The 18110-nt window shown below is 37.2% G+C and overlaps 1 protein-coding gene across 9 annotated transcripts in view; it reads right to left on the bottom strand.

The window, feature by feature from the left end:
• The window catches only part of MAP3K4 (mitogen-activated protein kinase kinase kinase 4), a 74144-nt gene that overhangs the window by 37832 nt on the left and 18202 nt on the right, over nucleotides 1-18110 (bottom strand). For 8 of the 9 annotated variants that reach the window (XR_012673052.1, XR_012673051.1, XM_075146278.1 and 5 more), the window contains exons 3-7: nucleotides 13231-14612; nucleotides 8499-8741; nucleotides 3685-3831; nucleotides 893-1050; nucleotides 369-485 (exon numbers count right to left, since the gene is read on the bottom strand). Coding sequence is in view for 7 of the 9 variants with exons in the window: in XM_075146278.1 (XP_075002379.1) it covers nucleotides 369-485; nucleotides 893-1050; nucleotides 3685-3831; nucleotides 8499-8741; nucleotides 13231-14612 (2047 nt within the window). In the remaining 2 variants the exon portion in view is untranslated. Of the gene's footprint in view, nucleotides 1-368; nucleotides 486-892; nucleotides 1051-3684; nucleotides 3832-8498; nucleotides 8742-13230; nucleotides 14613-16031; nucleotides 16087-18110 lie in introns of all 9 variants that reach the window. The other variant, XM_075146284.1, reaches the window with a different exon arrangement.

Here is an 18110-nt window from a genome sequence, read left to right as displayed (position 1 = left end):
TTAGAAAATAAGAATTATTTACATATATGTCAATAGAAAGAGCATAAAAAAGATAAATATTTACAAGCAGCTGACTGAAATAAATTGAACTTGCGCAGGCACATTTTTGAGAAGGATGTAAAAATTAAATTTAAAGAATGTTAAATAAACAATTTCTCATACCCTAAACTAAAAAGAAGATTACTAGGCTTCAAACAAACAAAATGATGGTTCATTACTACTGCATATAGAAATATCAGCAATAAAGTCTATGGAGTCTTGCATTTACAAAGTTTTCATTCTAAGAAATAAAATGCCGTATGTACCTGTCAGGGGTATAGAAACATGAGTAAGTGTGTTTATTATTATTAAGCCGAAGGGCTTAATACCTGATTTCATCTGATGCAGTACTGTCATCGGCACTGGCCCAAAATTCATCACAACTGTCTTGTAGTCCAGAATCTAAAAATATTCCTGTTGATTTCAGCAGCATTCCTGCAATATCACTGTAGCAACAGAAATGGTGGAACTTCAGTGTCTTATTCAGGTAGCATGGCACCTTAAACTTCTTCCTACTCTGTTCCTGTCCAACGCAAGTCAGCCGTGTTGCCAAGTCCGCCTGCAGGAACAAGCAGCATCTTGGGGGCCCTCAGTTACTCTATGTGCACAGGGCTAGCAGGAATGGGGACTTGCCACAGAAGCAGTCATTCCTGTAATAGCTAGAGTAAGAGTAATCTGCACTTACTGCATCCTATAGCTACAGTCATTGTAACAATCCATAAATTCACAAAGACTTATCAACTGCTTACTGAGGCTTCAAGAAGCCCAATCTGGGAACCTTGAACAAGTGCTGACTTGAATACGTATCTGGTACAAATCAACACCATAAGCAGAGTAATTAAATAAAACCTACCAGAATAGTTTTCCAGCTTGAGCTTCACCTCCTCTTATATAAGGAGTTATTTCTTTGGTGAAATTCCATTCTTCCTCCAACAGATTTTTTAAACTATGAGACGCTTGAGGTAACTGCTGTAGCATTTGGATCCAGCTTCGCATATAATCAAAGTAAACCTGTACATGGAAAGAGACAATTTAAACAGAATTTTTTACACAATGTGTAACTAAGGATTACAGCTTCTCAAATCAATAAAGAAATCTCAATATTATACAATTTGCAGAAAATATTTCTACAACATTTTTCATTTGCTGCGATTGAAAATGAGCTACGTGTTTCCACACAAAAGGTGCAATTCATGGCTCGGGAAGTAGAAAGTGCTGAAGTATTAAACACCATGTCTCCACGATACTTTTCTGAAAATATTGACAGTATCACCACCTTGCTCACTGTGCTGCTATTCACCATTGTATCAGTGAATACCCACAGTGGCCATAGTTTTTAAAGCTGAACTACTGAAAAACAGTTTCTAAATCTTTTATTAACTGGGTTACTCCAAAAGGTTTTATCTGAACATACCCTCCTGGATATGGATAAATGCAGTGAACAGGCTTCTCAGATTCTACATTATACCTTGTGTTCCTTTCTATCAAGTCTTATCTCTCACCTTTATTTAATTATTATTGTTTTAAACCAACACAAAAATCCAGGTAAGTACAATTCTTCCTCAAACATCTGCCCTTCAGGATCATACTGAATGCAAAAAATTAGTTGCAATTTATTTTGGTTCAATAATCCATAACATCAAGCAATGTCCCTCTTTAGAAATGGTTAAGACACTTCCTATTGGTTTCAGGTATTTTCAGACCACACCAAGATCATAGAATCATAGAATTGTTTGGGCTGGAAGGGACCTTAAAGATCATCTCCTTCCAACCCTCCTACCATGGGCAAGGACACCTTCCACTAGACCAGGTTGCTCAAAGCCTCATCCAACCTGGCCTTGAACACTGCCAGGGATGGGGCATCCACTTCTCTGGGCAACCTGTTCCAGTGTCTCACCACCTTCACAGTAAAGAATTTCTTCCTAACATGTAATCTATATCTACCCTCTTTCAGTTTAAAACCATTACCCCTCATCCTATCACGATACTCCCTGATAAAGAGCCCTTCCCCATCTTTCCTGTAGGCTCCCTTTAAGTACTGGAAGGCTGCTATAAGGTCTCCCCAGAGCCTTTTCTTCTCTAGGCTGAATAACCCTAACTCTCTCCGCCTGCCCTCATAGGGGAGATGTGGCAGCCCCCTGATTATCTTCGTGGCCCTCCTCTGGATTCACTCCAGCAGGTCCATGTCTTTCTTCTGCTGGGGGCCCCAGAGCTGACCATAGTACTCCGGGTGGGGTCTCACGAGAGTAGAGTAGAAATGGAAAATCTTAAGGCTCTACTCTGGGTTAGGCAAGTACTGTGTTCTGATAGTCTCAGGCTGTAGCCCCATTCTTGACTTTATTTAATTCACCTTTCACACTCAGCCTAATTGCTCTTCCAGTACTCTTCTCAGTTACCTTGCCTGCCTATACAAGGAGTCCACAGGAAAAGACAAAGAGTAAGTTCTACCTCCCACCCCTCATTAATCCTGTCTTAACCTTCTGATTTCGTACAAGTTTTCCCTATCCCTATTTTCAGTCCAGATCATCTCTTCAGCTCTTTGCCCAGCTGTCCCAATCTTCTGACAGTCTTGACCATTCATCCAACCTTTCTCCCCTGCTTCTGGCACTACAGTAACCTGCAACTCTGATAGGCACAAACTGTGATTCTTTGAAGTCTGATATATTTACTCCTATTTACACAGTCTTGTTACCAACCCTTTCAAGACCAAGAAAAAGCAAAATACTCATACAATTAAAACGGCTGCCAAAGTTCAAGCTCTTGCCTCAAAGTACAAAAGCATGACAGCTACCCAAAAAAACAGGTAAGGAATTTCAAAATGGACAAGATGAACCATTTTCCTTTCACCTAGCCAGGTCATTTCTGCTGGAAGTTTCTAGAAATTTCAGATGGAGATGAAGGCAGGCATGCAGCATAAGAAACTTCAGGTAAAACGTTGGATTTTCACCACTGTAGGCAATGAAACGCATGTAACAGGAAAATCCATGCATACTCAACAATAGATGGTAACAACAGCTCTGCTGACAAAACACTAGTGATGAGGTATTGAGATGTATCTTTTCCACCCCCCCCGAGAATATTGAGGACAAAGCTCAAAGAACTCAGAAAAGAATAAAAATCAGTCACATCCAAAGGAACAGTAATTTAAACTAGATTTACCAAAGAATGTTTCATTTAATATCTTTCAGAGGCCAAGTGTTTGTCTTGAAAATACTTCTTTGTGTTTAACTTACTGCAATAACAAATACACGTTAAAAATAAGGTATCATTAATGGATGAATGCAATACCAAGATATTAAGACATGACGTTTGTCAAACAATTGTATTTATCTTTTATTCAATACTAAAAGGTTATTAAAAGTTTCCATTTATGAACCATTTTATTGTAAATACAGGCAATGTACAAGTATACTGCACCACAGTCCAGTAAACAAAAACCAGTATTGCTAAAATCATTGCTAAAATGGCAATGGCTACTGTGTCACCTTTACAAGTCAATTAAAACAATAAAATTGCATTAAAGTAGCACAACAACAAAAAAATTAGCAAGGTCTATACCCAACAGGGACAACAGATTTCTATTAGCAGTATTCAGATTAATACACTTACTAGAACTTCAAATATTTTTTCCTTTTTGAAGCTTACCATTAACATTTTATGCAGGTCCTCTTCAAAGGAATCAATGTTGCAATCAATCTTTTGTAAGTCATCTAACACCTCCCGTAACATAAACTGGTAATATTGCTTCATTAACAGGCCACCCTTCAGAACCTCCTTACACTCTCTCACCAGCTGCAAGAGAAAAACCCAAAAACTCCCATCAGTCAAGCCATAAATTCTCCCTGGGAAGTGAAAGCTTAATTTGTCAGTACAGTTTGTCTAAATATGTTAGTTTATCACTACATAATTTCTACAGTTTTTAGAAATGCAGATAGTCGCTCTACATGTCTGTAGGAAAGAGGTGACTAATTTTCCAGGATTATTTAATTGCCATCATGCCACTTGCCACATAACCGTAAATGGAGATGGAGGCCGATGTTTCAGACTTCATTCCCTGCACTGGGCCACAGCAAGCAACTTACTGGATAGTTAAAAAGTTTAGAAGTGGGCAAGAGGACTCACAATCATGAAATCACCAGTTTAAATGGAAGCAAGTCAGGAATAATATGCTGTGTTTGACAGATGCTTAGAGACCTATGAGAAATGTTTTACTACAGGAAATTCATTGTCAATCTATTGGGCAGGTGTCCACAACTCTAAAACCCATACCAGACCCGAAAACGGTGTTTCTTTTGTGTTTCCCTCAGCACAGCTAACATGAGGAAAGTTATCTTTTCAACCGTAGAAGTGGTCACTTTTGGCCAAACAGTTGTCACCCCTCCCTGAAAGCTTACGGCTTTTATTTCTTTGAAGAAACGTGCACAACCACAGACATGCAAGTACACAAACAGCAAGAACAGTTTCAAACCTACACTAACAAATGCCTTTCTTTCAGAAGTCCTTCCAGTGCTAAGTATGTATTCTTCTGAAATTATTATCAGTCTCCAGCTCTGACAACCCTGACCTTTTCTGAGCAACAACTTCATTAAATCAAGAGTCTAAAAGGGAGAGAAGGGTTCATTTGGAGGGTCAGAGGGAATGGAATTGTTGGTCGGTTAATCTGCTTTTTAAAATCTTGTATAATGGCTATCCTGGCAAAATAATTTATCAATATAGTGGACTCAATGCATGAGAAATTATAATGCCATGAAAGCAAAAAACATACAATAATATTATTAATATTACAAGAATCTTTGGAATCTTTTATAGGCCAGAACACATTACACTGTGCTCCCCTGCGTGCAGGGGAAACAAGGGTAATATTCTGAACTCTGTAGTTTAAAACTTGTCAATAGTTAGGTGAAAAAGGAAAAAAAAAAGTAATTTTTTATAAGTTGGAAATCCAATAATTACACATTTATATCCCTAACGTCATATATTTAAAAATGAATGTAGATTCTTCACTCTCCACTCAACCACATCCAGTGTACTCTGTGTTAAGTTATTGGGGTTTGGCCTTCGGATCCACAAAGAAAAACGTAACTTGTTCAAAGAATTTAAAGTTTATATTTAACTACCCATTATTCACAGAGACATATGGGACTTGGCAATATCACTTGTCCATAAAACTTTACTATATAGTATGGCATATCTTACAGATACAAGCAAAGTTCACTTCTAAAACTCGCAAAGAGTAACATTTGTCTATTCCAAAATAAAATACACTCAAAACTTCATTAAAAATAGAGATTTTTTGTTTAAATATACTGCTATACAGTATTGTATAACAGAATACAGGATTTACAAAAAACCCTGTAGTGCTAATTTTAAGTGTCAACTTTTGGAACTGAAAGTCATAAGGCAATAGACAAACAAAAAATATGGTCTATAATGAGCACACTATGTGTATATGTATATAACTATACCCGATACACAAAACCTGATTAAGGAGAACGCAGTAACTAGTCAGTACATCGTGGCCCTGCTCCAAGTGGTGTCAGTCACTTATCAGAAACCAGGTAGGTGTGACTTTTCACTTTTCAACTACCTTAGAGTTAATGCATGCCACATGACAATAATAGATCATAAGCAGTCTGCACAAAATGTTGATGGCTGACATAAGGACTGTTGACCCAAAAATTCCAGGAGGTACCACGAGCTGTTAAAATAATCTAGTCGGAGTGTTGATGGTCTGATACGGTTTTCCGCATCCAAACACACATCCTTTAGCTGGCTGCTTCTTTAATCATTAAAACGTGTTCAAATACTTCCTGGTTAACAGGTGAGTGGATAACAGAATTGGTAATTAAGAAATCAGCACCTGCATCAACATAGCATATGCTACTGTGCTTCTAGTTATAGACTTAAATGGGTGTTGATGAAGAAGAAATTACTTATTTGTAAGTTGCATTTCTCTATTACAGTATCCTATAATCTGGAACTAAAAATCTTCTAGCAGTATTGACCTAATTTCTCCACTGATTTTTGTAAGGAAGAAGCTTTTATGAAATTATAGTATCATCTACTACCTTTTTCAAGATACAAACTGGTATGAAAGATCCTGAGAGATCTGATAAGTTATTTTGCAGAAGATCATGGTGCTGTAAGACACTCAATGCAGGTTATAACAGACAGTGTCTATTTAACCACCTAACAGAAATAACCCATGTGCCCGTGCACATACACACACACCCCCCTCTCCACTTCTCAGCACAAATGCGGAACTTGAGAACCATCTTGAACTGTTCAGGAGCTACACTGTCACCACATAATGGCAAATCGCCATTAAAAGAGAACAGCTCTCTCCGATAACACAGGATCATCAGGATCACAAAAGCTATTGCTAGAAGTGAAACATTGGGCGAGATGGCTCAAAAAGGAGAAGCTAGTGAGAAAGGATGGGAGAAAAAGCACACTGTGGGAAGCGTATAATCTGTGCTGGTTTTCTTTTTGTGTGTATACTTTTTCTTGCAAACCAGATTTCTTTTTTTTAATAGAATTAACTTGCTAGTAATCAAAAAATTTAACCTCACCTTGGAAAAGTTGAGTATCAGGACTAGCATGCCTGATACATTCAAACAGTACTGCTACACATTTCAAACGGTACCAAAAAGCAGGAGACACTTAAAGGTCTCAGTGCCCCAAATGACACCCATTAGGTCAGTCACTATAGAAACCAAACTGTGCTGTGCTACATGGATGTGAAGAACAATTCAAGAGATTGGGTTTGTTCAACCCAGAGAAGAGAATATGCAAGGGGAATGTAATCACAGTTTTCCAATGCCTAGAGGGTAGTTACAGAGAAAATGGGGGCACTCCTTTCACAAGGACCCGACAAGAGGCAACAGGCCCAAGTTGCTTCAGGGAAATTCTGTCTGGATACTGCATGTAAGAAAAAAATGCTTTACTGGGAGAAAAAATAAATGCTGGAACAGATTGGCTGGAGAAGCAGCGGAATCTCTCTCACTGAAAGTATTAATGATCTGGCCTAACAAGGCCCTGGATAACCTAATATAGGGCCAAGCTTCCAAAAGGTTGGACCAGAGTATCTCCAACCCAGACTTCTCTGTAATTCTGTAATATTCTGTGAACTTGCAGAACAAAACAGACCCCTAGACTCTGTTTTGAGCCTGCTCAAGATTTTAGGAATTGTATTTTTTCAGGAAAAAAATAGATCTATTTGCGAAATATCCTCCACAGCTCCTTTGCCTGTTCAGAAATACTGTGTGGGACAGCAAGCATTTGCTGAGTTGAATTCATTTTTTCAATGTAATTAGCAAGACAGTATACACCATCAAAACAGTCTGTAACAAACACATTGTTTTCCAGGAAGAAACTGTCATTTTTACTTAACTCAAAGTCCACAAGGAGCATACAAAATGTAAGGGAAAAAAAAAGCCCCAATCTCTGGGAAAAAAGGATATATTATGCTTTACAATACACTATGCTATACTATATTCTACTATTAACTATGACTCTTAAGATTGAAATTGTAGGTACTGTGCTTTTGGATATAAGGGCATCTAAAATCCTAGTATACCAAGGAAAGAAAAAGGCAGGGAGTAAAGGAAAGGGGGTGGGGAAGAGAGAGGACTGAAATTTATTTGGGACCATAATGTAACTTAGCAATTGATTTTGGAGCAGCAGATAACTGGGATGTGAAATCATAATCAGCCCAAGAACTTAACCTAAATGATTACCTTTAAAGACCACCTGATAAAACCCTGATCTGGTTATGCTTGCTGGGGAGCAGGGAGATGATTTCAGACAATTTTAGTATGTCCTGGACTAGACTTTGAAAAATGGCATTGATCTAAACAGCCTTCGTTGCATCAGATAACCACCAGAAAAAGAAATCCTCATACAACATTCTCAACCAGTGTCAGGACTAACAATCTTGGGTCACTACCCACAGAAGATATCAGAAATTTATATAAAACAAAATGCTGGGAAAGAAGATTTTTTTTTTTTTTTGCTTTTCTTCTTAATAAACTTCTACTATGTGTCCACCGCATGTTGGCAGAGGTCTTACATTTGCAAAGAAAAAAGGATTAAATCAAAGAAAAAAAGAAATACACCGACCCTTAAAACTGGTTACCCTGCCTAAGAAACCCAAATGGAGGAAGATGTGCTGGATAAGGGTATATATAATGCAGATGGAACAAATAGTGTTTACCTTCGCTGGCTGATAATTCTTTAATCACCAGTTTTGATTCCTGGAAGTCTAAATCAGAGAGGTATACATGACCAGTTGTTTACTATGCAAAAACCAGATCTCCATACGAAATACAAGGCTATTTATAAAAGTTATTACATTGTCATTTCTTAAACTAATCCTCTTTAAACCGACAACCTTATCATAACGAAATGACAAAGTCATTTCAAATAGGAAATATAAAAAAGAATCAGCTAAAGCAAACCTGTTTAATACTCAAAAGAGATGGTTCCCCAGCAGGTCTTTGTTCCAACCTTAGCTTGAGACATTCATGGATAACATTGAGCAGGACTCGGCAGAGGACCAAGAATGCAGGTTCAAAAGATGGTAAATCCATGGATTTCAGCTCCTCCCATGACACAGTGCTGCATTTTTGCTCACAACAAGGTGGGGAATTTAATAACTGCACGTAATCTGAACACAGCATGGGATCTGGAAATTCTGAAAACTGTAACAAGAAATAAGTATCATGAAAAGGATCCCTAAATACTTTAAGATTTAACATTTGTTTAAAGTAGCATGCACAAAAGTCTATTTTTAAAAGGTATGATTCTATTAACTGGCAAATCAACCACAGAAGTTTCAATTTCTCTTTTTTTTTTTTTGTTTAAGCTAACTTTTTTTTTTTATTATTTGAGAATCCTTTTTTTTTTATTATTTGAGAATCATCAGGCTGAGGGAAGCAACTATGGACCCTTGGGAGTGAACAAAATAATCTCTTACTTTATGTTTCTGTTTTAAAATGATTAAAGCATCCATTAAAGCTGTAGGATCTCACTACACAGGAAGAAACTGCTGTTTGAGGTTATGATGAACATACAAGTTAAGCCTAACATAATATACAGGAACATATATTCAGGTCATTATAAGATACAATACTTGAGAATTTCGAAATATATTAAAAAAATAAATAAATCAAAAGGTCTTACGCTAATGACTATATCTAGAGAAACAAGTCTGCACTTGGCTACATCAGGCGAGTATCCTCGTTCCTTTTCAAATACAGTGCATATATTCTATAAAACTCCACATTGTAAAGTAATGCAATGTTCAAGAAAGTGTCACTAGCTAAATTGAACAAAACTATTGAAAAAATAACTTATGAACTTTGGTAGATGTTAAGAAATTGAAACTGAAACTTAAAAAGGAAGATAAAATATAAAGAGATCAAGCTGGTTTTTTCAATTAATAAACTTATTTTTCATTTAAACGAAAATTACATTTAAATGAAATGTCATTTCTAATCAGAGAAAATAATTGAAACTATCTAAAATAGACATCTTAGATATCTAAACTATATACCTTGTGATAACATTCTAAGCAAAGCTGTACATGGAGGCACTCTGGGGTTTAATTTAGGAACAAAATCTGGACTGCAATATGTGTGCAGCTCTTAAAGATAACACCACATTGTACATCATCTAAGGATAAGATTTGTTTCAAATTAAGTCTGTTTTATTCTAATTCTCATTTCAAAGCTGCTAACGATGACACCTGAATAGCCTTCATTCATATATTAGACATAACGAGCATTTTTTTCGGTTTTTCTTCAGTGCCAAATTTAAATAACATCACTTCAAAGGAGGAGAAAACATTACCAGAAATTAAAAGAAATTATTAAGTGGTGCCTAGAAAGTTAAAAAATATTTATTCCACTTTTAAGCTTATTATCTAGCAGGGGGAAGAAAAAAAAAAAAGGAATTGTTTATTCCTTTATACCTACACACATTTTTGACATTTGTGCCTACAGTGTTGTACAAGCTCTGCTTTCTCAGAAGAGCCACACAAAATTACAGCTACTGACAAAGTCATTTTTCTTAGTGTTTTTATTTTTTAGTATTGTGATGTTTCTCAACTGTCATGGGGGGTGGAACAGTGTATTCATTACTGTCTAACGTTGGCACAAAATGTATTATGCACTGCAGATTCTTAAGTGGTTTATAAAACCATTAGCTCATTATGCAGAGATAGCAAACATGCATCAGTGGGGATTTCCTCTATACCTTGTTTAGTTGAAGTTTAACCACTAGTTGATCTACAGTATAAGAACTTATCTTCTTAGATGGTATATTAATGTCTTCTTTATACTAACTCTCTTTCAAAGAAACGCATAGCACCAGAATAGCATCAGAGCTAAACGCTTTTATACAAGAAGTTTTCATTAATAACAGATCATGAAAATACTACACTTCTACAGTACAACAAAATATTTAAGAAATGCAATCCTCTTTGTGATGCAAGTATAGCGTTGAAAAATTTAGTTCTCATAAAAATATTAAAGAACTAGTCTATGAGCAAAAATAACACAACAAAATTGAGTAAATGTGTTATTTCATCTTCTAACATTAAGCATAACAGCACATGACATTAGGGCTTAGTATTAGACACTAAACTTCTATTGTTCAATTTGACTATTCTTACTCTTCAGCGGGCCCAATCTGAAATGTTTCAAATGACTACCAAATACTTCTTAAAAAAAGCCCAAGAAAACAAAGTCCAAGACATTTATTGAGATCATAAATAAAATCCGTATTCAAAAGTGCAGCCAGTTGAATAAACAACAAACAGGGTACACAGACTTAAATACTGTTCTACTAAAATAACATCTCTGATTTTGTAAACTAAAATAAGAAACATTAGCCATTTTCTTTAAGAATCAAATCATACAACTTCTACACAAAACAGACTACAGTGCCTAGAGCCTTGTTAAAGTATCACAGCCTATGACAAATTAAACTTGTACTTTAAAAAACACTAAAAACAGCTATCTGTATAAACATTTATATATATGTAATATGAAATGAGCATTAAAATGCATACAGTGGAAGAATCCAGAAAGCACATTTTAGATGAAAGATAGTGTTTAAGTAACAATAGAAATAAAAGTATGTCCAGAGATTTTAAAGTGTATGTACACACATAAACACAGAGTCAAGATATAAAAAAACCAGAAGTAACAAAGATTAACAAAACACTAACAGCTCTGGCTGCATACAAATGTCAAACTGAACTGCACTAAAAAAACGCAAGACACTACATTCAAAGTACTGTCATATGCAAAGACCAAGCAATTCAAAACCATCTCTTCTATTTTAGTCTGATGTCACCCTTTGCTGCAGTAGGTACCGGACCTCTGACAAACAGTATTTTCTGGTTTTGACAGCATTCTTTTAACTTTGGGGCAGGAAAGAAGTTTACAATTTTATAACATTCATCTTTAGTCATAAAGTAATTTCTTAAAAGAGGACAACATTCCAAAGAAAATGTAATAATTACTGAAAGTGAACGTTCAAAGAAGTCGCAAGGGTAGAGAAGGAGGGAGAAAAGATTAACCTTACATCTTACACAAGTCATCCAACGCTAAATTACCAAAAAATTTAATTCTGTGAAGCTGCAGCAAAGACTTTAGCTACTAGCATTTCATTAACTTGTTTTAAGAACCCTTATGAAGTCAAAACATTGGAGGTATTTCAAGTGAAGCTGCAGCAAAGACTCTAGCTACTAGCGTTTCATTAACTTGTTTTAAGAACCCTTATGAAGTCAAAACATTGGAGGTATTTCACAATTTCAAAAATACATTCAAAGTAGTTTTCAATACCCCCAAATTATGTTTTATTTCTTTTGTTTTTTTTCAAAGTTATTTCTACCTATATATATCGCTGAACTTTCTAGCTAAGTATATATGGTTTGGGGGTACTTCTGGTTACTGTAACAGATACCTGCAAGTTTTGCTTAGGCGCGTGACTCTTTAGAAATACACAAAGATTTCCTTAATGCAAAACTTCCTAGAACACAAGTTGAAACCAATTAGAGAATAAATAAAAATTCAGCTAATAGCTTCATTTTTTACAGTAATATCTACATTAGCAACACTACAAATAAAAGCTTTTTCAAAATCAAATAACTTTATAAATATTAATTTATTCATCCTAAAAAAAAAAACCCAAGGGAGATAAACCATTCCTGTTCCTTTTGCAAACGTGACAGTCAACACCAAGAGATCAGCAACATGTCCAAGACCACATGTGGTATCCATTTTAGAACAGGCATGTTGGCTAAGAAATTCCTTCATCCAGAATCCATGGTTAGGCCCCACACACAGTGCCACTTTATCGAGGAGGGCAAGTAATCCTTACTACTAGTTCTTCCTAATTATAAAAATGCCTACAGGTTAGGTAACAGTTTATACTAAGAAACAATATTCTGCCTTGAAAGAATCAGTGACCACAACTTACCATATGAAACTTCAGCTACTGTACTTCGTTTACTGCTTATTTCATAATTTTGGTTTATTAACTCACAATCATTCTTAATTAAGAATATAAAATGACCCAAAGAAAAAAAAAATTAAACTAAGAGCCAGCTGAAGAATGCAACATGCTAACATGACTTGCTTTCATAGATTTCAAGGTTAAGCATCCATTCGTTTATCCTATCTGGCCTCAAGCATAACGTGCCACCACAGTACTTCATTCATTTAGATGAAGAAAAACCCAAAACAATAGTGATGTTTTCATAAAGGATGTCTTGCAGAGAGATATCCAGTCTTGAAGACAGAAAAAGCTAAATGATCACTTCCATAGCTAATTTTTCTTACGATTCAACTTTCGTGCCTAATTTTCCACTGTAATTTTTCTGACTCATGGCTTTAGACATTAGAAAATGTAATGAGCAAAGATGTTATCATAAAAATGTCATTTCAATTACAAAAAAGAACAGAGAGCTAGCTTGTGCTTCACACAAATTCTAATTCAGGTCAAATGACAGATTCATTTCAGTAGAAGCAGAACTGGGCTCTTAATCATAACATATACTATTTTTCAAAAACCAACACAGCAACCAAAACTTTCATAACATCGCAGTTCCTCCAGTTTCAGTTAGAAACAACACAGCAGGGGAGGTACTCCTGTTACCCAGTTACACTAGTAGCAACCTACCTCCAGCTGGTGGTCACTCCTTACCAACGCCATACGGGCCCTTTGCAATGAACCATGCATTAGCTTGTGCAGTCTTAAAATTAGCTTCCTCAACCCCATTTGCTTCAGTGCTTTATCTACAAACGGCCTGTAAATAGAGGTCAAACAGTGTTGGCTGCAGCTTGCCTCAGCACTGCATTCTGGAATAACCCAAGAGGTGGAGTCATCCTCAGATTCAAGCCTATCAAGCCTCCTTGAAAAATGGTCCTGAAAGTCAAAATTTGGCTTATTAGTAAAATTGTTCTTGATGGCTTGTCTAAGTTCCTCAACACTCTCCTCGGAGATTTGTTCTTCACCATCGCTCTCCTCTGTGCACGTGCCTGAGGATTCCTTTACTTCTGTTTCCCTATCAACTTCTTCATCCCCTGGATCATTGTCCTTAGATGGTCGAGGAGAAGGAATTTCAAACACTGGCCAGCCAATGTCAGAAAGATTTTTGATGCCCAATACAGTTCCCATAATCCTTAGTTTTTGATTTAAGTCTTTTGTAATATTCAACCATAGACACAGTGCCTGCACCCTGTCTTGGAAGTCCTTTGCAGCATACTTTTCATAGTCCTTTTGAAGAGCCTGCAGAGATGGATAAAGTGCTTCTATATACTCTAGCAGCTCCATTATGCGCTTTACTTGCTCAAATGAGACCCGCTGGCGATGGAGGTGTTCATGGTAACTTGAGTAACCCAAAGCACTAGTTCCATGTGTTGCTTTGCAAACTCCTTCTCCTGAAGTACCATTGAGACTGGCTCCATTTTTTACACAGGAGAAGCTTCCATAGTTCACTTTGAAGGTGAGGATTTCATTGATGATATCAGGGATAGCTTGACGGGCTGCATAGAGATAGAGGTCTTGGTCATTAATGCTCCGGCCAGCATGCCAAGCTTGCAGCTCCAGCCAGATTAGTTCATTGGATCGGTTCAGCCAGACAGAAGAGGTGTTTTCCTGTCCTCTTTGCTCCCTGTCCTTTTTCTTTGAGACTGAGGTAAGTTTTAACAAAAGCCGCAAGGTTTCAAAGAATTTTAAGCGGTCTGCTGGGCAGTCAGTCCTAGAAGTCTGGCGTGCAGTTCTGGGTATTGGCATGGGCACAGAGACTGGAAGCTTAGCATTGCTACAGCCAAGGCTGAGGTAAGGCTTATTGAGATCAACATCTGGAATTGTTTTTTTTGGCAGAGACCCACCAACTGAGTCTAACATAAATGAGCACTGCACATTTTTCTTGTGATCTCGTTCTGTTGTCCTTAGGGTGTCTCGAATCTTTTTCCCTTGCTTATAGCTGTGCTCCTCCACATTCTCAATGGTTTTCCCATTGTCTTTATGCACAGACTGAGTTGGCACACTCATCTTTTCTGTAAGAAAAGAAAAAAAAAGAAAGAATGTGACTGCAGCAACAAGAAAAAGCATCATTCAATCCAGCTCCTGATCACATTTCTTAGGTTGAGCATAAAACATTGTTTAATACCAATAAAACAAAATACGCAAGTAAAGTGAAACATAAACATAGTCTTGGAAATTACTATTAGTATAGCTAAATCAATAGAGGCACCAAATGACATTTTTTTTTCTCCTCTTGCTTTACCTCTTTTGTAGAAAGGACCTCAGAGAATTCTCATTATCCTGAGTATGCCATCTACTGAGAACTGAGCATGATGAAAAGGAAAAGAATGGTTTCCAAGTTCATTTTCCATACATTTGTCATACAACCTCCCAAACAAAAAACTCAAAATGCAACAGAGCATTATTAAGGTTTCCAAGTCAAACAGAATTAAAGAGACTCCATTGCACATGCAATTTCATAAAAACTGGAGCATGCACGGATTTAGCTTGAATGATCCGATCCTGGCTCCTGGGGGGCTTGATCTTAGTTCTGAGAACCCCTCTGTAGTCTTAATATACTGCCTTAACAGCAGGAGCCTACTTCCCCACTCTCCCAACACACAAACACTTGCCTTCTCCCTTACCACATAACAGCTGCCCCTTCCTGCCTAATTGTGCAATCTCCTCTTTTCTTCCTGTTCTTTCCTCAGGAGCGGCAGACCTTATCACTCTTCTGCAGCACTAACAAAAGCGCTTCAACCTAGGCTTTGCAGATCAGGACAGGAGGAACTACTTGGTATTAAAACAGTGGTTCTCTCTCTCTAAAGGAATTGGTGGCAGGCTGGAGAGAAGCACCTGTAGACTAGCTGCAGTCCGGGATCAGCAGTTGGAACACAACAAGCTACATGGTCACAGGGCCCCTGCTTATTCAAGAACAGAAAAGACTTTCAGAATGATGGCTGAATACTTTGTCTTCTTTTTACTGTTCACTGTGACTCTAAGGATTATCTGCTGCACATGGCTTATTCCCCACTCTAGAAGTAGTAATTTCCTTAGAGTCTTTGCTACTGTGCTCCTCACTAGAACATTCATTAATACCAGAAATACTAATAAGCTAATTTGCAAAACAGGCTTGCTCAGTAGAAGAATAACATTATCCCCCTTCTATATATGGAAAATCATGATAGAGAAAGATCCATCAAGCCAGCATATTTTTGGGTGCCAAAAACGGGAAGAGCTATTGCTCAACATTTCAGAACATTGAGCACTTCGTGTTCAATGCTCCCTGACTTCAATTGCACCTTGAATTCTCAACGATTTGCAAACCACATCCCAGAATCTCTAGCTTGCTTCTAGGAAAACAAGAAACAGAATTTCATTTGTGCTATTTGCCTAGCATCACACAAATTTTCATGACAGAATGCTGTTATCACATGATGCACTTCACTGACTTAATTATCAGATGGCCCTTCATTCTTGTTTCATTCACTACGTATCTTCCAGCATCTGCAACAAAAGAAGGTACAGTCATACAGAAATCCGCTTCCTTCATCACAAAATTCCAAACAATCTCTACTCATTTAAGACAGCAGTTCTCTGGAAAAGAACTGGTGTGGTAACATAGCTCAAAGACTATCACATGAATGCACACAAAGGCATTGTATTAAGGTTGCAAGGATATCTGAAATGAAAGTGGAGAGGTATGTGGTCAGAGCACCTTCCTTTGCCTGTTTCCATTACGAACCCTGTTTTCAGCTGTTAATGAGCAATAAGCAAGTTAATAAGGGTGTGACCCACCACACTGCCTCCTTCCAATCCCCGTATCTAAAAAATATGATTTAACCCTTGCCGTACTTGTGTAGGATTGGGGCAGGTCACAATGCATACAATAGCACTTAACTGGGGGGAAAAAAAAAAGAAATTACATTCTGAAGGATATGAGGAAGAAAGAAGAATCACAAAGTCATCACAGAAACTGTTTCTTGCAAATATGGACTTATTAACGCCTCTTATACTACTTTTACTTCAGGTATTCATACATCTTTCTCTGAATAGCTACCAACTACAACAGCAAATGACATAAAAATCTAACTCAAACACAATTTTCCTCCTGGAAATGGAAACCTACCAGTGATTCTAAGAAATTTGCTATGGAATTCACTAGCATTGATTTTACATTTATCTACTCAAACACTACTGTCAAGACAGCAGTACCTCACTCTCACTGGTTACTAACTCGTGAGGTTAACCAGCACCACACAGAACACAAGACTAAAAGTCCTGCTGAGCTTATCAGCTTGAATTCCATGCCACAGCTGGCACTGCCGTGAGGAGGCAACAGCCCAAAAAACTAGGACAGGCAAGCAGCGGGAAGACGCATTCTGCATTGGCAGGAAAGAAGGAGGAAGATGAAGGAGGTTGGCAGAGATGAAACACACACACATACACACACACCCCCCGCCAGACTCTGAGGTAGATTAGAAATGGATCAACTTTTAACAGCGCTTTGATGTTAAAGCATTTTGTAACCTTGCAAAATAAATGTAAACCCTGGCACATTTAAAGATCACTTTCTGAACTTACACTCTAGCTACCAGGACGTCCTCTAAACCCCTTCAGTTTGTATTTTTAACATGTCATTCTCCTTCAATATTAATCTTCAGATTCCCCACCCCACCAAAACATATTGAAAGAAAGGTAAGTTCAAAATATGATTCATTATTAGACATCCAAAATGCCCTAATACTTGAATATTCACCATTCTTAACAAAGCCCAGGCACAATAATCTACAAATTGTTTCAGAGTCCTCTCATTTTATCAAACAAACAGGCACCAATGATTCAAACATATCTGACAATTCTGCAATAAATGAGTATCATTGTTATAACTGTATGAGTTCCTACTACTAATTTTATTGTAATTTCGTAATATAGGCTTAAATTAATTTGTAAAACAAGTTCACCGGTATTAACAAATTTTCAGTTACAATTACCTTTAGTGCTACATGGGACAGGTAGATTTCACAACTAAGCAACGATCCGTGGGCGAAAGGGGGCACATGGTAGAGCCTGAGATCTTAAACAGCTCATTTAAAAAAAATTGCAAAATGAACTTGAGGAACTTGATGGGGGTAAGAAAGTGAGGCAGACAGAGGTTCCTTTTCAATTATGAAGTTGCAGAAGTTTCATACTAAAAAGCAGACGGGGGCACTGTGTTTTTACATAGTCCAAGAAGCTAATAATACTTCAATAAGTAAGCAAGCATCGCTGGACTGACGTTCCATACCCTCTGAGTCAGAAAACACAGGCACAAGACACACGTATGTCCTAGGAGCAACTCTGAAATGAGTTTAGCTTAGAAAACATGAACCCCATGGGTCTTGGGCTACAGGAGAAATTATATTTTTTGACACTAAATGCAACTTGCAAGAAACTTGGTGTGACAGAAATTAGACAAACATTGGAGATCCAAGTAAGCAAGCCCCTAATGCCCAAAATTCTTTCAGTTGTCTAAATAAAGATACATTAAA

The sequence above is a fragment of the Calonectris borealis genome, chromosome 3 (assembly GCF_964195595.1).
Source record: "Calonectris borealis chromosome 3, bCalBor7.hap1.2, whole genome shotgun sequence".
In the NCBI taxonomy this organism is placed as follows: domain Eukaryota; kingdom Metazoa; phylum Chordata; class Aves; order Procellariiformes; family Procellariidae; genus Calonectris; species Calonectris borealis.
The sequence above is the reverse complement of the archived record's forward strand: the minus strand, read 5'-3'. Positions and strand labels throughout refer to the sequence as shown.